This window comes from Alligator sinensis, unplaced genomic scaffold (genome assembly GCF_000455745.1).
Source record: "Alligator sinensis unplaced genomic scaffold, ASM45574v1 scaffold976_1, whole genome shotgun sequence".
In the NCBI taxonomy this organism is placed as follows: domain Eukaryota; kingdom Metazoa; phylum Chordata; order Crocodylia; family Alligatoridae; genus Alligator; species Alligator sinensis.
The window spans coordinates 98245-122381 of record NW_005842117.1 but is presented as its reverse complement, the minus strand read 5'-3'; the positions used below and the strand labels follow the sequence as shown (position 1 = coordinate 122381).

The 24137-nt window shown below is 43.3% G+C and overlaps 1 protein-coding gene across 1 annotated transcript in view; it reads right to left on the bottom strand.

The window, feature by feature from the left end:
- Positions 1-20875: 20875 nt before the first annotated feature.
- TSPAN19 (tetraspanin 19) overlaps positions 20876-24137 on the bottom strand; it is a 35098-nt gene continuing 31836 nt past the window's right edge. The window contains exon 9 of the mRNA XM_025205555.1: positions 20876-20947. Within this exon, the coding sequence (XP_025061340.1) occupies positions 20876-20947 (72 nt within the window). The remainder of the gene's footprint in view (positions 20948-24137) is intronic.

The window sequence follows — 24137 nt, the reverse complement described above, 5'->3', positions numbered from 1 at the left end:
CTGCTTGGAAGTTGGATGGTCCTGGTATAGATGAAGAAGCATATGCAGTCAGCAACTGATGCTGCAAGAGAGTCTTTGGACACTGCACAGTCCTGGAGGTAAACTGGCCTACTACTACTGCCATGTCTTCTGACTCCACTGACTTTACTGGCAGCTACAGGTTCCTTGAAGTTATTAAGACGTGATTCATTCTGTTTATAACACCCTGAATATAGAGGGTGGATGTGCCATTTCATGTTCAAAGTTCAATTTGGGTGAAACTAGGTGTGTGATTTTTACCTTTAGATGCCTAACTTACAAAATACAATTCAAGCTGTTTTACAGTGAGCCTCCCCAAAATTGAAACATATTTGGGTCCTTGATTTTGAAAGTCTAGCAGAAACATTGTACTGTCACTAATTGAGATCTGTGCAGGGGGTTGAACCAGGTGACCACAGAGTTCCCTTCCAGCTCTACAGTTCTGTAAGATCTTTTTTACAGAAGTTAGGAGTATAATTAATTATTTTAAAAGAAAACAACACCCATTTTTTTTTATACCATTTTGTGTAATTTTAAATTGGGAGAAGAAATTTTTACCACTTGAGTTTTCCTTCCTGATAGACCAAGGAAAGAAGAACTTTGTAATTTGGAGATGCAGTATTTTCTCTTACATTTTTCAATGGGTGTCTTTGAGCTGGATAGGCCTAGAATGGAGCTTTGCTGCAATCACCCAGTAGCACTGCACTGTGTTAACTCATAAACAGAAGAGAGAAAGAATGATGCCTCTGATGGTATAGCTACACTACCATTCAAGGTGGGACTGGAGCTTTTGCAGACATACACAAACTACCTTTAAGTTGGCTAGCCTGGATGCTGATAACTGGGCAGTAGACTACTGTATGTCCACACTGTATGTGCACACATTAGGACAGCGGGCTGCCTCATGATGTTATTCCATTCACTGGTTGGAGGGAAAAGAAATCCCAGCAGATTACTTGTAATGGGCTGGTTTAATTAATTAGGCATATTTCTTAGACCTGAATGGCTATGTGCACTTTAAACTTGTTTATGTATAAAATTGATTTATATGCCATGTTATTGGTGGTATGAATATAAAATACATTCTTTCGCAGGAGGAAAGATGGTGTGGAACTGGGGCTAAGTACAGATATTTAAAAAGTCTGAGGCGGATTCAATCTGTTACGTGGTTTCCTGTAAGTGGTGTAGTTTAAATCAGTAGCAAAGAGAACACACATTTGCCCTTTGGTGGCGGGGTAGGGCGAATCTTAGACTGGGTTCCACCATTTTTAAGTTCGGTCTTTGTGTGCCGAACTTCTGTTCTCTTATGAGTATATACCAATGTTGTACACAGAACTTATGATCTGTTACAGTTATATACCTGTTTCCGATCACTTATACCAGTAAAAGTATAATGGCTATACCTGGCCTGAGTGATCTTGGTATAAGCCTGATTTCACTGCATTTAAAAGAAGTATTAAAACTGACTTCAACAAGGCTAACTTTTTACCACATATTTTCTTACCAAATGTATATGGAAAATATGAAGCAAAAGTAATACTTTAAGGTCATCAAACTGAATAGACTGTCAAAGTTAGAAGAAGCATTGTTCAAATTACACTGGGTACATTTATATGTGTGCTTTATTGCACAGTAGACTAATTTGCTGTGCAGGAAGCATCATCGTCTACATGTGTGAGGTAATTAGGCTGGTGTAGACTAATTTAATGTGCCATCAAATAGTCCTGTCAGACACAAGTACAAGGAAATGGCGGAGTAAATTACACTGCTTACAAATCAAATGTAGGTGGTGATGTCTGGATTAATTTTCTCCAGCTCAAACTGTGACAGAGTTTATTCAGTTGCATTAATTGCATGTGTACACATGTCCAGTTTGTACTAATGGGCCACTCTGGTGTCTAACAAGATATGTCATTTCATAGTGGACATGTTATGAGGCCAGTTATGATTATGTATGCATAACATAGTGTGTTTAATGATCAGATTTTGCCTTGATAATTATCTGATACGTATGAAGAATATTTAGGCCCAGATGCAAATCAGGGCATAGGTCCATAGAAAAGCTTAACTTCTTTCTAATTCTAATGGTTTATGTACCAGGTTAAACCTTATTCTTGGGGTGGGCAGTGTCCACTTCTCTTGTCTAAGCTGTGTCATTATGTAGAAAAAAAAATGAAAGATGCATTGCATCAGATGGAAGAAGCAAACACAAACATGACTGTCATACCAGTGGTTAAGGCAATCATTTGAGAAGTTCCAGGCCCTTCTCTTTGGACTGTTTACGTATTTTTACATTAAATAGTCAATAGATAAAATACAGTTTTTGGAGAAGAGAGTAGAACCCAGTTAACTGCTATCGTGTTTCCATCACATTGTAGTTCATATATTATCACTTTATCATTTTCAAAATATGCAAAGGTAGGGTATGTATCCTGTCATTTATCTACTAAGGAAAACAAAGATTACCCTGATATCTTTGAGGTATTTTTTCATACCCCTCAGCAGTCAATCTAACATTTTTATGGACAATCAGGTGTATTAAAAAGAAACATCTGAAAATTGCTGTTGAAGAATTTAAGAAAATAGGTGTAGTTTAAGGGAATCATTTTGGTTTTTGCTTTTGATAATTTCATTTCCCTATATTAAAGTGCTTTATTTGCATTGTTACTTTGAGTAGCTGCCTCAACTCTTCTTTAAATCATGAAATCTGCTTTTAATGCCTGAAATCCTGGCCCTGTTGAAATCAATAGCAAAACTCTGACTTAAACACTTCCTGTGTTTTGCATTTTCACCCTGTCTTTTAATTTTTATGTAAGACAATCTGTATAGTCAATAAGTTGATTTTTAATTTTGAAAATGTTAATATCCGAGGGCCAGGATCACAGAACCTTTAGTCAGGCTAAGGTGAGGTCTATCTGGTAAAATAAGTGAGGGTGATACAATCTGACTTTAAATTACATTGCAAATTACAGTGCATATTCATTTTGGAATAATACCTAAATAACTTATCAATAATTATTTTGGTTCTGAGAGATAGTTTATAACAGTGAGGGACTCAGAAAGCACTGTGGTTGGGCAGACATACTGGTACTCAGTTCGCAGAACAAAATAGTGCAGAGTTAGTAAATTAGCACAGAGGCTATTTCCCATTTTAAAACTACACATGGATTGTTGATCAGACATCCTTAGATGCAACTCCATTAAAGCAATGGAGCTTGTGCTGAACTTGACTAATTGATTTTAATGTAACTGATTTTTTCACCCCAGGGTTTCAATTTGGCTCTGTAAGCAAAGATGCAATGAAGCCTTTTGAAGCCTTTATTAGTCAGCAGTCCTGGAGCCTAGGTTTGGAAAGATTATGAGAATTCCAAGATATCTACAATTATTAAGTGAAATTATGTGAACATGTTAAAACTCATTACTACATAAAAACACTTTTTTATTAAAGCAGTAAAACAGATTATTACTGCCATCATTAATGTGTCATAAATACATTTCTCTGCTACTGGGAACATGCCCCGTATGTACAGTATTATTATGCAACCATGACCATGGACATATTCACTGTCTTGTGATGTGGGTTCTTATGCCCTTCAAAGCCAATTAGTCTGTGGTTGTGATCTAGGAGAAGTCATCTGTACTGTTCTGCACCACAATTTCTCAGTCAGGAAATAGTGCAGGGAGACATTTGTTGTTATTCCTCCTTACAATATGACTTCAAGATACATGCTAGCAGCTGACTATGAGTGAGTAGCTGGGTGGACCTGCAGCAACAACTCATGTAATTGACTGGTTGCTGGTATTTTTTCACATTTGGAAGAGTCTTATTTCCTATTGTTATCACAAATGTATCTTTTTTCATGTTTCAAGAAATAAGACCTTTATTAAATATATGTTAAATGAAATAGTCTATTCAAATGCACTAGGAGTTTAACTGACATTTAAAAAATATAAAAGAAAATTAGTAGGTCACATCCAGAAGCTGAAAAGTGAAAAAAACCCAATAACTTAAAACTTAAATCCATTATTTCTTAAGTGCTGCGTGCAATTTACACTAATCAGGGATCAGCCGCATTGCATTTTGGAAATATTTCCTCATAAAAAACTATACAGAGTGACTCATCAAGCTGAGCTGGTACATGTTTGTTGCTTGCTCTAAGGAGGAATTGTCATCAGGGTTTGGACAGACAATACTTAGAATATTTTAAACCTAAAAGTCTAGATATATATGCCATATTATATCCATTTAAAATTCCAAGGATGCTTTAAAAGCAGGCTGATTAAAAATCAAGCACTATTTTGAGCCTGCCCTCCTTGAACTGCTTCAGTGTTATGTGCAGACACAGAGCATTCTGTGCCCTGTGTCTGGTCAATCCTCCAGGCATCTCATGCTGCAGCATTCATTACTTCTCCTGCAGACCCATGCAGGGTAATGGGGCTGCTCTGGGATACAACCAGAACTCCACTGCCCTAAGTTCCATTGCCTCAGGAGACCACAGTCTCCAGGGTAGGGAAGCAGAAAACCTCTGTGTCAGGTAGGGACCCTGGCTTCCAAGTTTATCTGGGGTGGAAGGAGTTCACTATGTTCTGTCAATTGCTGTGTGGTGGTGGGAGGAGCAGAGTCATTATGCACTTAATAGAACAGAATGGCTGCCAGTTTTACACTCGGTGGGCACATGTACATGAGATGATTACTGCATATTATCTAAAAACAATGCCCAGTAGCATGTCACAGCACAAACCGTGCTAATAGCCTCCTGAGCAGTGTTATTAGGCAGATGCACAATAAGTATCACTAAATAACCGTATGCCAGCTCTACTGTGCAGTAACTCTAGGTACTGCGCATTTAATTAGTACTTCATTAAGGAAGTACTAAACTAAATGTGCAGTATCAAAGGTGCATTCATGAACATGTAGATGTGCCCAGTGTGTAGTGAATTAGCCCATAAACTGTTAATTGTTCCTCCCCCTCTGTGCTGCACTCTTGCAGCCATCCCTACCCTGCTGGTTCTACCTTGAACACACATCCATATGCAAGGTGCTTGAGTGGCTTTCTAGGGAAAGTCCTTCTAAAGCTGCAGTGTAAAACAGAAACTGTAGGAAGTCCCAAAGCAATCAGCCCCTAGAATGAAGAACCAGGGGCCTATATTCTGTTAATTGTTCCTCCCCCTCTGTGCTGCACTCTTGCAGCCATCCCTACCCTGCTGGTTCTACCTTGAACACACATCCATATGCAAGGTGCTTGAGTGGCTTTCTAGGGAAAGTCCTTCTAAAGCTGCAGTGTAAAACAGAAACTGTAGGAAGTCCCAAAGCAATCAGCCCCTAGAATGAAGAACCAGGGGCCTATATTCCCTTCCCCCCCCCCCCCCGCCCCCCTTACACACACATATAACTGTCACCCCCTGCCAGGGTACCACCACACAGAGTTTAGTAGTGTGCAAGCAAGTACAGGCATGGCCTATGCAGGTTAGGCATGCAGGAAAACTGAGGCATGGGCTATGGGTTGGATGGAAAGCAGTGGCAGCCCAGAAGCAGGGGCAAGAAACATCTGGCAACCTCTCCAACCCTTCCCTCTCCAACTGAGCTTGGGATCTTACTGTCCAGGATTCCTAGTAGGGAAGTGACATTCACAAGGGGCAGGAGTTTAGAAAATCCAAGGAATTCTTGGTGGGGGGACCAGGAATCCTGTGACAAAGATAAAACCCCAGAGGGGACCTCACCTGGGGTAGAAGATGAATGGAGCTGGTGTGGGACCATGCTGAGCTGAGAGAGCAGTGGGTGCGGCACCGCAGCCATAGGAAGCACCGTGATGGAAGAAGAAAAAAATCAAAGAAACAGCCAAGGTAGGAAGAGCCAGGATCGGCTCCTGCACTGGTGTGGTCACACTTTATGGCTGCATGCCAGCACCGATTCACCAGCTGGCCCACAGAGCCAGGGATAAAAACCCCAATGAACTGGGAGTCTGGAGGACTGGAAGTGGGTTCCCCTGCAGGCACTCAGTGTCCCAGGGCAGAGCCATGCCTCACAGAGGGTAAATGGTGGCAGCCCCATTTTGGCAGATAGTGTAAGCCCAGAAGGGCAACATTACTTACTAGAAACAGATCTGTGGATTCTGGATGTCTTCCAGGCAGGCTGTCTCAGAGCCTCTGGAGAGAAGGAGAGACAGCTGTCCATGCAACGGTGACGACAAGCCAAAAGATTTGAGACCGACACGGGGAGACCAGGTAACCCGGGGACAGACCGAGGCTAAGTCAGTCCCAATGAAGCAAGTGCTGAGTGAGATGAACTGACATTGATACACAGTTTCCCATCTTGAATGGCCAAGACACATACCAAGACCATGACCAAACCCAGAAGGCCGGGATACAACATCATTGGTTGGCGTTAGGTGGGGTGTTGGGTAGGCAGAGCCCCAAAACAGGAAGATTGACAGAAGGATCGAAGGAGGAGGGACCATGCAGGACAGAACATACATCTTCCTCCCTACTAAATACATTTATTTCAGCAAAGTCATGGCAGGCGAGAACCACTGAGGACCCTCCGGAATCTGTCTCGATCACTGACCATCCTTCCCGCGGACAACAACGACATCCGATAGACTGGTATGCACCAGGCACTCTGGTGAACAGCACGGTTGCTTACAGACCCAGGACACCCAGCCTCCTGGAAATCATAAGCAAGGGGCCACACAACCCCCAGCACCTGGCAACCCCTCCACTCCAACCCTTTGCCCCAATTTGTGTCTTCCTTCCTCTCTAGGGGCATCCTGGAGAAGCTTCATACACTGATTCCTGGAAAGCATGATGGTCTGGATATTCTACCACCCCCGGTCATATTTTGGCAGCTGTGCACTCCCTTAAATGGTTAGGGTTCTCCTTTGATCCTTAGCAGTGTACATGTAGACATTTCTTTCTAGGTACAATTATGAACCAGATCCCAATCAGTTACATTCTTGGAAAGGTTCAAATGTTATTTTTGTCCTGACTTCCAGGGGAGTATTTCTGAGGTCAAAGGGCCTCTATGGCTATTCCTGATTCAGGAAGCTCACTGCTGCCCCTACAGCTTATTCAGGCCAGTGCCACAAACATGCACTTTATATCCACATTCTGTATTGGGTGGACAAGACAACCCCCCTGCCCCCCCGAGTGAATTAATAGCCAATAATTGGCTATAATAGCAACAATAATAATTGGCTATAATTTACAAAATTTTAACCAAATATGAATCTTTGACTTTTTCTTAAGGTTGTAAAATTTCTGGTTAATATTCTCAACTTGGGAGTCTTTGGCTCCCAAAAGAAGATATATGTGGCTAAATTTTGTAAACTAAGATGTTCCAATAATCTTAAATATTTCAAAATGTTGAGTTGTTTAGCTGACCCAAATTTTTAGCCTTTGAGATTTGCTCATGAGAATGTATGTGTAATTCTGTGTAAGGAAAAATATCAAAGGTCTGACTTAAATTGCCAAAAGCCAAGAATTGAGATTTAAAGTTGAAACTCTGTCTGCCCCTTCCCACCAGACTACAGACTTCATGAAAAAGATTAGGGATTTATGAGATTTATCATTTGCTGCATTTCATGGAAATGGCTTTTTGAGTTAAGGAGTGCAAAAAAGGTGTCATGAAATTATTAGGTTTGATATCGATTAACATTTGGAGGGCCAGATTGAATAAGAAAGAAATCTGGACTCCATTCTGCACCATTAGTGCAGAATAAACATTCAGATAATCCATTCTAGTGAGCTCCCTTATCAACAGAGGAATTTTCCTTAAAAATGCTTCTATCTAATTCACCAAATAATGAGTTAACTTTTTTTTAGAGCTTTAAACTTGGGAGTAAAATTCACTCTTAAATTCCACTCTATTAATAAAATGCAGTTGCAAGAAATGCAATCAATGTGTTGTGAGTATCTTCGTTCTTCTGTTTTCTCTTCCATAAACTACCTGCTTCCCTCCTCCAGATAATAACCAATATTTTGCAGTCATTTTCTCTAATAACACAGTACTAAAATTGCAGTGAGGGAAAATATTGTGGTAATATAAACAAAGATGCTATACAAACTTGTGTCTTTTGGACTGGATTTACTATTGATGATATAATCTCTGTGCAAAGCTGCTGGATGAAGCTGTCTGGCCTTTGTTTTGATTTAGCCAGTTTCAACAAAAAAGCTGAACACCTTTCTCACTAGTGGAGGACAGAAGCACTGGTTGTTGCTAATAAGAGTGGACACAGCCTGCTGATGGCTTGATTTTAAGCAGCTTTGCTAGATTTCTATAAAGGAGGGTTATTATGATACTAGCATAGGAAATTTTACTTTTACCCTCTAAAGAACTGTTGCCAACAGTTTCAAAAAATCTCACAGGCCACATACAGACATTCAAAAAGAATGAGGAGGAATTGATCTAAGTTACACCATTTTCTGTAAGCAGCCTAGGTCAGATTGATAGCCAACAGTCTACACATTTGCTCTTTTGGGGGGGGGGGGGGGGGTGGCGGGGAGCACACAGGCTACCTGCACTGGATAAGGCCTGCAGGCTGGGGGCATTCAGATATACCCCCAGCCTGAGCATGTCCCTCCTCCACATCTGGAGTCTCTCCTCATGCTTGTTCTGGAGCTTCTGGTGCCAGGAGTCAGCTGTACATGTCTGGAGCTTGGAGACATAACTCAAGGCCTGCAGGATCTCCTTCTTGCTTCTTTGATGCCTCCTACAGACATTCTTCATGCATGTTGCAGCTGTGCAGCCCCCTGGCCTTGGACTGGCATTGCGGCCTCCATGCAGTGTCCTCTCTTGCACAGGTATCTCTGCAGTTGGGGGAGACACAGAGCCATTGCGTGAAGTTACAACTTTTCCTGACAAAATGAAGTTGCCTGGTCAGTCACACAGGGATGGCAAGGTAGCTATGGTAAGTCCCCTATCTGGACCCTTCCCCAGCCCAGGACTGGGAGCTGTGCTGTTGCTCTCCTCCTAGCATGGTAGAGACCAGGGTCCTGATGTGCTGCAGGTTTGCAGCAAGCCCTGCAGTAGTGCTGGGATGGATTGCTGGGGAGGAAGGGGTTGGGTCCCTCTCCAGGCACTGTGGCAACCACCTGCTTCACTCCCTCAGAGGGTCCAGGGACCTAGGGTCTCACAGGTACTTGGACCATCCTGGGAGCATGCAGGGAATGACCACTCCAGGGAACGCCAGCGGAAGTCTTACTCTGTCCCCCCCCCCCACATGTTCCTTTATAGGAGAGGTGTTTCAAGGCCATGTCCATGCAGGAGTGTATTTCACTCCTAATATTCCCTGGTGAGAATTGGTTGGGCCTAGGGGGAATGCCAGCCAATACACCCTGCTTCTGCTACAGGACATATTCCTCCTGGAGGGGTTCAACAGCTGGAAGAGGGTGGGTGGAGGGGAGGGGGGGGTCATTTGCTTTGACAGCATGCCGGGGAAGCCTGACTTTGCAATCATCACCACTATTTACATGATGCTGAACCAGTGACCTGACCCCAGGAGAGGTTCCCCAGACCCTGGCTGCCTAAGAAGAATCTTGCCATGCACTGCCATTTGCATCCCAGTACTGTTTTTCTACTTTGAATACACCAGGAGACAGTGAGGGTGGAGGTTGCTTTCCTTTCATCAGCTGGGGGGCAGTCTGGGATGGAGATGGGGCTGTGATTGTAAGAAGTGGGGGCTGTCTTGAAGGGTCAGTACAGAAACTCGGAGTTACTTGGCACCCATGAACTTTCCCGAGGAATTGGATCAGAGCGGAGGCAGAAAGTGCTGGAGTGCCCCTTGCAGCCGCTCCAGGTGTAGAACTTGGGAATTGCCCTAGCAGCAGGATTGGATCTGCTGAGATAACAGTTCCCATGTGGGGCTTCTGCTATCACATTTGTGCCTTTCTTTGACTTGGAGGGAGGAAGGGAGAGGGGTTGTTTGCAAAGAGTATTTGTTGTTTGGCAAGGGGGAATTTTTCTCATCCTGCTGTACTGCAACTCCAGTGGTTCTCATAGATAGCTGGGTGTCATCTCCTGTCCTTGACCTCAGTATCCTCTCTGCCACCTGGGCCTGTGGTGCTGCCAACCAGGGAGGGGCAGCAAGAACCAGCAATTGTACCTCTTCTTTACACTTTGTCTGCAGAGTTCAATATAGTCTTTTAATGCCTTTCCATGAGCACAAGGGGAAGTGGGGAGTTGTTTCAGTGACAAAGTTTTGGCCACCTGGGAAGAGGCTCTGCTTCTCCCAGTAGCTGAGCCTGGCCCTGAAAAATAAGGCAGGGAGGTGTGAATGAGGTAGATTTATGTTTGAGAATGGGAGACAGGCTGCTAACCACCCTGGGTGACAGGTGTGCAGGTGTGGAGTCTAGCACCTTGACTGTGGTCAAGGATGGGATGGGGGGGAGGGTGTGACTGGTCTGCCTAGTGCTGAAAGACAGAAACCTCATGAGTGGTCTGGGGCCCTGCACTTTGAGTGGTCAGGGTGGAGCAATTCATCCTTCCCCCATGCACTTCCATCCCTGCATCGGCCACCCCAACCCCTCCTGGGCTTCTTGACTGCAACAACCTGAGAGAGGGCTATGACTGCAGGGATGGCCAGTAACAGTTGTGGGTCCCCCTGTTCCCCCTTCCTTCCCCCTCCCCTTACCTGCAGAGGCTTCACGTTTCCTCCAGTGCCTGGGTCCCCAGCATGGTCATGTGGCGTGGAGGTGAACTGCACCATTTCAGGCTGTACAGCATCCTCCATAGGTGCCTGATTCATCCGCAGAAGTTGAAGGGAAGGCTGGCTGCAGTGGCCACTGTGTTGGTAGGGGGAGGGCTGACGGTCCCTTTATGTATCTGGAAGGGGCCAGTGAGGTGTCAGAGAAGTGGGAGTTGAACACCCATGGCAGATGTGTGGGGAACTGCATCCTGGGGCCCACGTGGTCTGCAGGGTTGAAGACCAGGTTCAAGAGGACTCCCACAGGGTGGGGGACACAGACTCTGAGCCCAGGTCCTTGGTCTCAATTTCTGTGGTATTGGATCTTCCCCCCTGGTCCTGTGCATTGTGCTCCCTGCTCTTGACCATGCCTGAGAAGATGTCAAGGGAGCTCAGATCCAGCTGCAGGTGCAACTTGGCTCCTGCATCCTGTGCTGACATGGGGACCAGCACCGAAGGGGAGGAATCCATAGTTTCATAGTTTCTAGGGTCAGAAGGGACCTAGGCAGATCATCTAGTCCGACCCCCTGCCATGGCAGGAAAGAGTACTGGGGGTCAAACGACCCCAGCAAGATGGTCATCTAACCTCCTCTTAAAAACCCCCAGGGTGGGGGCCTGCACCACCTCACTTGGAAGCTGGTTCCAGACCCTAGCCGCCCTGACCGTGAAGTAGCGCCTCCTGATGTCCAACTTAAACCTTCCCTCCGCCAGCTTGTGACCGTTATTCCTGGTCACTCCTGGCGGCGCTCGGGGGAACAGGGACTCCCGCAGTGCCTGTTGATCCCCCCTGACTAGTTTATAGCAGGCCACAAGATTCCCCCCTCAGCCTTCTCTTCTGGAGGCTGAACAGGTTCAGGTCCCGTAACCTTTCCTCATAGGACCTGCCCTGCTGTCCCTTGATCATGCGAGTGGCCCTCCTCTGGACCCTCTCGATGCTGTCCACATCCCTCTTAAAGTGCGGCTCCCAGAACTGGATGCAGTACTCCAGCTGCGGCCTGACCAGTGCCGCATAGAGGGGGGGGATCACCTCCTTGGTCCTGCTTGAAATGCATCTGTGGATGCACGACAAGGTACAGTTGGCCTTCCTAGCTGCCTCCCCACACTGCCGAGCCATGTTCATCTTGGAGTCAATAATGACTCCAAGATCCTTTTCCACCTCCGTGCTGACAAGAGGGGAGTTCCCCAGCCTATAGGTATGGTGCCGGTTGTTCCTCCCCAGGTGCATCACCTTGCACTTGTCTGTGTTGAACCCCATCCTGTTCTCCTCCGCCCATCCTTGTAACCTGTCAAGGTCCGACTGTAGCCTGTTGCTCCCTTCTATTGTGCCCACATCCCCCCACATCTTGGTGTCATCAGCAAATTTGAACAGGGTGCTTTGCACCCCCTCATCCAAATCACTGATGAAGATGTTGAACAGGGCGGGGCTGAGGACCAAGCCCTGCGGGACCCCACTGCCCATGTCCTTCCAGGCCGAGAAGGACCCATCCACTACCACACTCTGGGTGCGGCTCTCTAGCCAGTTGGCGACCCATTGGACTGTGTGGGTGTCTACGCCAGAGTCCCCCAGTTTCCTTAGGGGCTGTTGCCAGGAGGATGGGATGGGTTCATCCATGGTTGGCAGCAGTGCCCATGAGGTCTCGGCATCCCTGAGTGGGTGAGGGTCTAGTTGTGAGGGAGTGGATGGAAGAATAGAAGAAAGACTGGAAGGGTGGATGGAAGGAGTAGTGAATACACATAGGTGTGGGTCCTGTTGCATGGTTTTCTCTATCACTTCAACTGGGTGTAGCCCCTGCTCCAGAGTGACCATGGCTGCACTGGTCAGGCCACCCCCACAACCTCAAACTTTCCAGGGGCTTCCAGAAGACATCCCATGATTCTGGCAATGCCCTATGCCCTGGCCTGAAAATTTCCAGTGTCCTCTACCTTCAATGTGGAGGCAGCTGGCCATGCCCCACCTTCTCCTGAAGTTTCCAGGGACATCTGCCTGCTTCCCCCAGCTTCAATGCTATGCGCCCCCTTAGGCACCATACAAATATCCCTTGTAAGAGAAAACCCCCACCCTGAAGAGTTTACAATCTAAATCAGAAAGTCAGACAAAGGAAAGAAGAAAGGAGATATTACCTATGCAGATGATCACACAGCATGTTATTGGCAGCGGTACAAGAACTGACTAATAAATTCAGAGATATAGCCAGCCATTTTAGCACCTGATATAGGCCATGCATAGCATGCCCCCCCACCCATGCCCTACACCATAACAAAATGTATGATGCATTGGGGTTTTTTTGAAAGAAGATATCTGTATGACATACCTTGACTGCATACCAATATGCATATAGCAGAAAACATGAGCAAAATATACGATGCCTAAACAATACACAGTGGGTACATCTATACTTGCAATTAATGGAAAGCAATAAACTCTGCAGCAGTTTGAGCTGGAGTAAACTAATCCCAGGCACAGGGGCTACACATGTGCCCAGGACAGCAGCAATTTGAGCCGGGGCAGAGCAGACCCCCAGCTGGCTGGGCTGACTGGGTGCAATATATGCCTGTAGTCAGCATCTATATGTGCGTTTCATTGCAGTAAATTAATCCACCACTGATAGTACTGTCAGTGACCTATTAGGTTGTAACAAATGAATTTACTTCACCATAAGATAGTACCTTAAGTAGGTGCTTGCCACAGTGCCTGGAGAGGGACGCATCCCAGCACTACTGCAGGGCTTGCTGCCCACCTGCAACACAGCTGGGACCCTGGTCTCCACCATGCCAGGTGGAGAGCAACAGCACAGCTTCAAGTCCTGGGCTGGGGAAGGGTCTAGATAGGGGACTTACCATAGCTACCTTGCCATCAGTGACAGTACTATCTTACGGCAGAGTAAATTAGTTTGCTACAACCTAATACGCTTGCTACAACCTAATACCACCAGTGCACATGGTGACGCTTTACTGCTCAGATAATTAATCTACTCCACAATAAAGCATGTGTAGATGCACACAGTAGGTACTATTGCAGCAAACGTGGTTTGGTGCCAGAAAAATTGCCCTGCTTTGGGGAAATTGCATTTCCCCACTCTTCCTAGCTCCCACCATGCTGAAGGAGCCAAGGGACAACTAAAGCAATGGAGACACCACTATTTCAGGATTAAACAACGAGTGAGGAAACATGATATTTATCTGTTGCAATGCATATCAAGAGTAAATAGTTAAATATAAATACAAAGCAATTTATCTATATGGCATCTTCTAAAGAACCATTGTCAAATTGCAGGATTTTCTAAGAATTTCAGACCTTTAAAAATAAACATCAAGGTCTGATAACATATTTTTCATATTTTGATTATCATAACAGATTTATGTCCAAAAGTGCATAGCTTTGTTTTCATATGGTAACTCCACAAAAAACATAATATCAAGCATTTTATTTGAATTTATAGCTCTCTTAAAATATCACTACTTCCCTACATTAACAAAAAAATTATAACAGAAAAGAGCACAAACCCAAATTAGTGTGAAAAAGAAAGGTTCACAAGTTTGCTGAGCTGCTGGCTATAGTTACACAAAATGCCATACATGATAAGTATTCAAACAAGGTAATAGACTTTTGACTTCTTAAAAACTAAGATGAGGCAAAAAGTTCTCAGCCGAGGAAGTCTTGTAATAGTCCCCTTTGATTCATAGATTCATAGATGTTAGGGTCGGAAGGGACCTCCATAGATCATCGAGTCTGACCCCCTGCATAGGCAGGAAACAGTGCTGGGTTTAGATGACCCCAGCTAGATGCCTATCCAATCTCCTCTTGAAGACCCCCAGGGTAGGGGAGAGCACCACCTCCCTTGGGAGCCCGTTCCAGACCTTGGCCACTCTAACTGTGAAGAAGTTCTTCCTAATGTCTAGTCTAAATCTGCTCTCTGCTAGCTTGTGGCCATTATTTCTTGTAACCCCCGGGGGCGCCTTGGTGAATAAAACCTCACCAATTCCCTCCTTTGCCACCGTGATGAACTTATAGGGAGCCACAAGGTCGCCTCTCAACCTTCTCTTGCGGAGGCTGAAAAGGTCCAGGTTCTTTAGTCTCTCCTCGTAGGGCTTGGTCTGCAAGCCCTTAACCATACGAGTGGCCCTTCTCTGGACCCTCTCCAGGTTATCCACATCCCTCTTGAAGTGCGGTGCCCAGAATTGCATGCAGTACTCCAACTGCGGTCTGCCCAGCGCCCGATAGAGGGGAAGTATCACCTCTTTGGATCAATTCGTCATGCATCTGCTGATGCATGATAAAGTGCCATTAGCTTTTCTGATGGCTTTCATCACACTGCTGACTCATGTTCATCTTGGAGTCCACTAGGACTCCAAGATCCCTTTCCACTTCCGTGCCACCAAGCAGGTCATTTCCTAGGCAGTAGGTATGCTGGACATTTTTCCTCCCTAGGTGCAGTACTTTGCATTTCTCCTTGTTGAACTGCATTCTGTTGTTTTCTGCCCACTTGTCCAACCTATCCAGGTCTGCTTGCAGCTGTTCCCTGCCCTCCGGCTTGTCCACTTCTCCCCACAGTTTTGTGTCATCCGCAAACTTGGACAGAGTACACTTCACTCCCTCGTCCAAGTCGCTGATGAAGACATTAAAGAGTATCGGTCCAAGGACCGAGCCCTGCTATTGATACCATTGATACTATTGATACTACCCTAATATTTATGAAGGGGCATCCAGACTAAGGATTTCTGCTGCTGGATCATTCAGTGTGGCACTCAGAGAGAAGTGGTTTCTGAGGCAACCACATTCATTCGTTTGGAATATTAATTAATAATGATTAATTTGGAAAATTAAAGGGAAGAGTTCTCTACTCACTTACCTTGTTAAGATTTAGAAAAAACTTCACTGAACCCTTTGGCTGGATCCAGACATGCAGGCATGCGTGGTTTAACAACACAAACCTCCTTACGGCACCACAAACCAAACTCCCAGGATGTTAAAATGTGCTCTGTGCTGCAAATTCACAGCATGGGGACAAAATTTGCTACCAGGAAATCCCAGTAGCAAAAAAACCCAAAAAAATAAGCAGCGTGGAAAAAGGTAGTGCAGCGCATGGAAGAGGAACGTGCGCCAGCAGACATGGAAGCTGGGTCCTCCCAAAATGCTCTGGTTCTTGGCCAGAGCATCTCCACTGCTTTCTTTGTCCCCTGGCTGCCCCAGCACGGTGGGAGGTGGGAGGAGCAGGAAAATGGCAGTTTCCTTGAAGTGGGGCAATTTGCCCCACACCAACCCACACGTGCAGGGGTGTGCACTGTGGCAAAAAGTAGCAACGTAAATTTGTGCTCCTATTATTTTTGCCACAAAGAGTGCTTGCCTCTGCATGTGGAGATGTGCCCATGGGGTTGCACCCACATAAGAATCATGTCTTGTACATATTTTAAACAAAGGGGATAATTTGTCAAGGATCAATTAGCAATCGTTGTGGTGTTTGGAAAAAAACAATAGAGAAAGGGTATATCAGGAATATTTCTTAAACTCTAAATGTTAATGTTGTTTAGCAATAATCAGATAAGCTGCAAAATTCATGGGCTCAGTGATTTACAAGCAAGTATATTACTGCTTTTGTGAACTCCTGTCCGGGGCGGTGGCGTCGGACCTGATGATCTATTTAGGTCCCTTTCTACCCTAAGTACTATGACTATGAGTATTTTACTGCCTCCTGATGTACTGTATTATTAGATGCAGCCCAGGGTAAGTTATACAGTCATCCAGGGAGTACTGAAATAGGAGAATTATCAGAACATACACCAATTAATTAACAAACTTAGCATTTGTGGTGATTTTTATTTTTGCTGAAAGTGTGACGTGAATACAGCTAGAGGGAAATGCAATGAAAGTTCAAGAGAAAGGGAAAAAACTGCTGCACATCTATAAAGAGTCATCATCAGTTCCTCTTCCAAAGAAATGCTAGTTATTTCACCTAGAAATAAAGCAAACTAGCATTTTTTAATATGGTGTAAAAATAACGATGTAGCCATTATGATCCAGAAAATATGCAAGAGGCAAGGATTTTTCTGGGTGATATCTTTTATATTACTAATTGCATGATTACAAGAGATTTAAACTACATTTTTTTCTATTGTGAATTTTAAAAAATATCTTATGATTGAAATAAGATATTTCAAAATAAAATTAATAAGATATTTAAAATAAAATGAATTTTTATCTGGAAAAATTTAAAATAATATGAAAACAAATACACAAATATTTCAGTGGCTGACTTGTTTGTCTCAGGTTTGTCAAAGCTCACTGTTATTCTGTAAATGTTTTTGACAAGACAGCTGCTATTCACTCAGTTGTCCATCGTAAGCAATACTAGAAACTAAAGTTAATGAACAAATGTTTTACACATCACCTACTTCTTCAATTTGCATTGTTATTACAACGTTGGTGTAGAATAATTAAAACTTGTTTCTACAGATGTGGAATTTTTGTGTGTGTATGAATGGTATTTTTCTTTTCAAACAAACAAAAATGAGATCAACATTGGACTGATTTTTGATGACGTTTAAATTGTACTTGTTGTTTTTAATCTGTATAGGGAACATTGGTGTGCTACCAAAGAGGTTTTGAATGACTCATTCTAGCTGATAGATGGATGATATTTGCATGTCTGTGAATGAGGTGACATAGCAACACTGTTGCACAGAGACATAAAAATTTAATGCAAAACAATATGAGTATATGAAACAGTTCAGCTTGAAATGAAAAAAAAAGCAAACAGTTTGCTAGTGATTAATGAGTGGAGGTAGTTCTTGGAAAAAGAATGATGTGATCAGCAATCACGTCAGCCACTGAGTATTGGAAATGAAAGATCCGAACCTTGTAATAAACCCATGCCCATTACATTTTTAGTATAGAGTCCCACTCGAGAATCAGGATACAGCTGGACTCACTTCATTTGTTTTCGTAGCAATGTTGAACTTTCTAAAATTTCTTAGACAGAAGCTATTGAAGTACAATAAGATCTTGCCAATTTTTTTAGTGCAGTTAGGAACTGTATTGTAGTTCAGCATCTGGCTTCAAAAGAAACCATCATTTCTAGAATTTAGATGTACAATCAGTTTAGCGTTATACCTTTAATTCTCATACACTTGTCAGTTTCTTGAGAAATTGCAGCTGCAAGCACTTTAACACTGGGAAATAGCGAAAGCTATGCTAGGCTTTAAGACATGTGAGATTTTTGCAATGGATATTGAAAAAGACAGAGTTCAGTAGAGAAGATTTTGCACTGTCCTGCATTAGGACCATGTAGAAACGCTTGGTTCCTAGGCAGAACTCAAAGAACAAAATGGCTTCTTGCTCTACTTTGCATGGAGAGTGTACCTGTTACATCATTCTTTTGAATGGTGCTTTGTATTCCTCCCCAATATACAGCCATTGACAATCAGTCCATATGGGTACAGATAAGTATAATTCCATCTCTTTTCTTTCACCCCTACAACAGAGATGGGTAACTCAGAGGTCTTGAAGTGGATTCCTGCTGTGTCTCTACCCAGTGGGATCCTTTTATCTCCATTCATGTCTCTAGAAGCTGGAACTTTAAGTAATAAACCAAATACCTTTACCATCTATGGTAAAACAATGAGGATTGCCAACCCTGTTCAACTTTTAAAAAGCTCTAGTTAAAATTAAACTGGCTTTAAAATATTTTTATATAGAAGGACAACACTTGTCTTAAAACATTTTTATTGCTCCAACAGTTACAGATTTTGAAAGTGTTGCTGCATGTGAAAACCATTCATTTTTATTCACACATTAAAGCATTTCAAGAGAGTATTTCATGTTCTTCACAAGTTCTATACCAGAAATACTTGGCTGTGTATATCTTAGCGCCCCCTCTAAAAGTGCAGGTAAAGACACCATGAGATCTAATGCACAATCCATGCAATCGCACTTCCTGACATGCCACACACACATGGTAGGAGGCATGATTGTGGGATTGCACATTAGATACAATCATACCCATGTGTGTGGTGCAGGTGGGACAGAGTCCCATCAGGTGCGGGACTCTTAGACCCGGCAGACTTGAGGCATGGCTGTGATCTTAGTCCTGGGGGTGTGTGGAACAACCCATGGCTGGGAGATTGCAAAGGTTGAGAAACTGTGGTTGAGTCTTCCAGCTGAAGACTGCCTACACATACAAATTAAAGCTGGATAGAAACCAGCTATAAAGTTATTACCTATTTTTGAGCAATAACTTTATAGTTGGTTGGACCTTTTTAAGGCCCTATTGTTAATTTACATGTATGCCCTGTCTAAATTTACTGTGCAGTTAACAAGATCATTGCATAATAGATACAATGTGTAGGGCTTTAGGAGTGTTAAAATGTTCTACAGCATTCTCCCCCACAGCAAATCATTTCCACTATGTATTTGCTATTTTTATGTATGATGATATGAAGTTTTACAGTTTTTTATTAAGAGAAAATAAGTTAAAGGAAAATTAAAATACAAACTCTTATTACTTCTAAGACAAAATTCATGGTGGGACTTAGGCTTCCAAAATACTGAATAAGACAGACTTTTCTAATCACCTTATTGTTGTAAAGGATAAATTCCTTAAGATCTATGATCAAAGCATTGTGTCAGACTGTCTGTATGTATGTTTAACATAACTGAGATTTAAGAGTGTTTTTTAAAGAAAGGAAAAATTTGCCCTTTATTTTAAGTTACCATGAGATCACTGTGCTCATGTTAATGTAATTAGTTCCATTAAAGAAAACAGAAGAATATTGGTTACTGATTTTTTTCTTGAAGACAAAACAATCTTTATTTGAATATAGAAGAAAAATTTGGTTGATTTATTTAAAGAGTTAGAAACTCTGACTCAGTTTTAATAAGACTTTGCACTCTAATTTTTCCATGGCACATTTATGCTAGGCAGTCTTTTCTGGGTTTGTAGAAGGATGAGTGGTAGTTTTTTGGGTTTTTTTAAGAATTCGGACTAGAAGCCAGCTCACTTGCACTAGCCTCAAATTGTGCTTTACAAAGTATGGACCCATTCCCCTTTTCTGCTAGTTTTACACTGGAATAACTCCACTGATTTCCACCACAGAATTACCCCCAACTACCAATCTGCAGAATTTGAATTAAGCCTTTAGGAAAAGCCCCCCATTGAATCCAATTAAAATTTTGAGGATTATAGGGCCCAGAATAAGATATGAAATGATGACTACTGCAAGATGCTAGGAGTTGAAGGGATTCAGTTCCCTTCAGGAAACTATAAGAAACTTGGTATAAATATAATTAGAACCTGCTCAATTTTGATCTTTTTGAAAAAAGAGAGTAACTGTAACATACAGTTACATGATCTGCATATGCCATAGTGCAAATTGCAACGTACTTTATCATAAAGAGCCTGTGAATTAATCTGCCTCTGAGCATGTTTTCACATCCTTTCTTCCTCCTAAATGTTCGGGGTCCTAAGCAAGTGCTTCCCTGGGTAATCTGTGACAGGAGGATTTTTCAAAACATCATAATAAAAAGAAAACTGATAGATTTTGTCAGACACCAAGTAATTAGATTTTGAATTGAGTGATGAATATCTGTGGTTCCTTCTGTTTTACAACCATTTGCTGAGCCAGTACCCTTTCAAAGGTTGCTTTAAAGAGACAGTATTCAGTGAAACAGAATGGTTACTCAGTACTTCATTATGCATATATCTTCAATAAACATTATACCCAAGACCAGGGGGTGGCAATCTATGACCCATGGGCTATTGGACCAGGCCACAGAGCTGGGGCTTTGGCAGTGTTTGGCAGCAAGGACTTCACTTGTGTTGTACTGTGCTGCACTGTGGCCAGGCAGCTGGATGGCCAAGTGATGGGGAACTCTCCACTAGCCCTGTTGCAGCCAGACAGGGGACAGATGCAGCAGCAGTGGCTGGTTCCTAGCACTGGCTTTGAGCTGGGCCATTCCAATCCGTTGCTGGAAACGGCTGCTAACCACTGCCCAAGACTATAAGCAATACTAATTATGTATCTAAATATAAAATACAATATAGCATGGCAATTATGGCATTTTAAGGCTTAGTCCAAAATTCCTCAGATTGAACAGGTATAATTCTACTGACTTTAAAGGGCCTTCTGACGTATTACACAATCATCAGAAATGCCATGCCATATAACAAAACGAAAAAAATATATTAATCCTGTGGGCAAATTTTCTTCTTCTTGATATTTCTGGACAGACATACAGCTAAAATGAACAAGAGAATCTGAAAAAAAAGGAAGAAAGAAGTGTTAAAAACCATAGTGATAGCTGCTTGCTCAAGGTTTTGTTTGAATGTTATTCGAAGACTAAGGTAGAATGCATAGACAGTGCAGGGAGCCAAGACCGGTATCCAGGATTCGCTACCTTACCTCCAGCTGAGTGCTCTAATCACTAAGATACCAGTCAAGGAGCCCTTGCTTGCACTTGTTCTGGCCCTGTGACTCTTGGTCTTTGATACATGTTCATTTACAGGTGCAATGGGATCTGATCCATACAATTAGTCCTGCTGCCATGCATAGCAGAAGTTGGAATTTTGGGATTGGGAATCAGATCCAACTTGTATCCTTTCTACTTCCCAGTGCAGGGGGAGCCTGGGCAAGCCAACAGCACCGGCAAGCCAGAACCCAGCAATGGGAAGCCAAAAGCTAAGCACTTCCAGATCCAGAACCAGGGCTGACAATCAATTGATTGTCAGCTATAGCCAGGGACCACACTGTGGCCAGTTTGAGACCCTGGTGAGTTCCTTGTCAGGCTCTAGCTGATAAGGTCACTGGTTCAAGACCCTGATGTGGTTTCTGGCTGGAGCCAAAAATCAGCTGCTTGTTGGCCCTGGCTTGAGACCTGTTACACATTCAATTTAAGGTGCAATGAAAGCCAGCTATAAAAATGTTCTATAAAGAACATTTTTATTGTTGATTTGATATTTTGTGGCACTTAAATTGGATGCGGATGTAGTGGCCTTGTCATTTATGTTGCAATTAATATGTGACTCATGGTATAAATGTGAAGTGTAGACAGGGCCTTGTATTCATGGCTGCCCAGGATCACAGTTTTGATTGAGTGCTACTCTGTACAGACTGTTTTCTGGGAAGTGGGGGACTGAAGCTCTTTAGAGTGGACCAAGGAAGGCCTAGAACCAGGTCTTAAAAGTATTTTAACCATTAACAAGCTGTAGGAAAGCTGGAGGGAACCCTCACATCCTGTGTTCTTGGTTTTGAACGTGACCATAGCTCTAGTACTTTGTATTGGACTTTATACTGTTGGTATGTGTAAGGAATGCTCCAGACACACCAAGCAGATTAGGTTTCTTCAGTTTCTTTCATGGAATTTATGGCTACCGAAACACTTGCTCAGGGGGTAGGGGACCGTTTTAATCAGAGTGGTTCCCGTGCAGCTGCTCTAATTAAAATGCCATGGCATCATGCGTATTCACAGATGTTTAGGGCTCGAAGGGAACTCATGAGATCATTGGGTCTAGCCCCCTTGCTCTGGGCAGGAAAGACTGCTGGAATAAAAATAAGTCAGAATAAAAACAGGTTAGTGTAATCCATGTGCAAGAGGTTCTGTTCTCTCACCATAATCAAAAGTTTCCAGATCTACATGTTACTTCAAAATTAAGTTCTCAAAGTTGGTTTTGATCTCTAAAGAGCAAACATGATTACAGATTGGTATGAAAGCTGTTAAGAGATACTGCATTAACCCCCTGAGTGTTTTAAAATGGCTGTGGGATGCTTTATCTAAACCTCATTTGACAAGGTTTAGCTAAAGAGCCCCATGGGCATTTTAAAATGTTATGGGGCTTAATATACATGACACTGCAGCAATGCTGGAGTGTTCTAATTAAAATGTGGAGCAGACTCGATTAATTGAGTATTTCTAATTAGAACACAAAGGAGCACCCTATGTGCCACTTGGCCTAGTATCTGAATCACAGTAGAGCTCAGCTAGAAGCTATATATCTAGATCCTCAGAAACAGTTGTTTCTGCACATACAGTAAAAGCCGTGTTATCTGGCACTTTATTAACCAGCATGCTCTATTAACTGGCATGCCGGTTGATGTGGCAAAAGCAAAACCAGAAGCCCCACTTCCGGTTTCACCGAGTCCCACTTTGCCAACTTCAGGCCATGGCCCGGGGCAAAGCAGCTGCGTGGGGCCCCCTTCCCTGTCCCCTAGCAGGGAGTGAAAGCCTGGTGCAATGGATGCCGCAGGAGGGGCAGCAGCCCAATCAGGCAAAGATACCTCTCAGGTAACCAGTATATTTAGTTATCTGGCACCCCCCCATTCCCCACGGGTGCCGGATAACAGAGCTTTTGCTGTACATGGAAGTTTAAATTTAGACACCTAGGGAATACTGCAGTCCAAAATGAAGATGTCAAATGAATTTAAGTCATATTGGTTTACTTTCTGTAATGTAAGCAGTAGTTCTGTTTAGGTGTACTTACTTTCCCAATCTGGAGCGGGCCCTTAACCTCTTTGTGGCTCAATTTCCCTCCTGCAGAATTCAGATAATAGTACATCCCTACAGCACGAAGGACTATAATGCACCCAGACTAGAGAAAGAGAATCAGAAAAGCGCAGGCTCAGGGGCGATCTGATGGCCACCTATAAGTTTATCAGGGGTGTTCACCAGGATCTGGGGGAACGATTGTTCACCAGAGCGCCCCAAGGGATGACGAGGTCTAATGGTTATAAACTCCTGCAAGATCATTTCAAGCTGGGCATAAGGCAGAATTTCTTCACTGTCCAAGCCCCCAAGGTCTGGAATAGCCTGCCACTGGAGGTGGTTCAAGCACCTACATTGAACGCCTTCAAGAGAAATTTGGATGCTTATCTTGCTGGGATCCTATGACCCCAGCTGACTTCCTGCCTCTTGGGCAGGGGGCTGGACGTGATGATCTTCTAAACTGTTAAATAGTCTTTCTCTAGTGATTTGTGTCCTGTCTAATTTAACACCCACTCTCTCTTCCTCTGGCCTGAAAGGCTTCAGGGGTCTATAACTCCCTTAACTACAGCCTTCCATCTCCTCCTATCTTGTGCAATCTCCTTCCACTTTATTGCATCTTTGCCTATTCTTTTCAGATTAGTTTTTATGTTCTCTACCCATCATTGCCTTGGTCTACCTTGAGGTCTGATACCCTTTACCTCAGCTTCCAAAATCTATCTCACACTCCTTCTCTCATTGTTTTTTGTGATATGCCTTGCCCATTTTATTTTCTGTGCTCTGATCTTGCTTAAGTCATTAGGTAAGCTCTTGATTATGTCTTCTCCTCCATTCTCCATTTTCTTGCACTGCACCAAATATTTTCCTTAGTACTTTGTTTTCAAACACTTGCAGCCTTTTTCCATTTGCCTTTGTCAGAATCCAGGATTCACATCCATATAAAAGGACAGGTTGAACAACTGTATCATTGT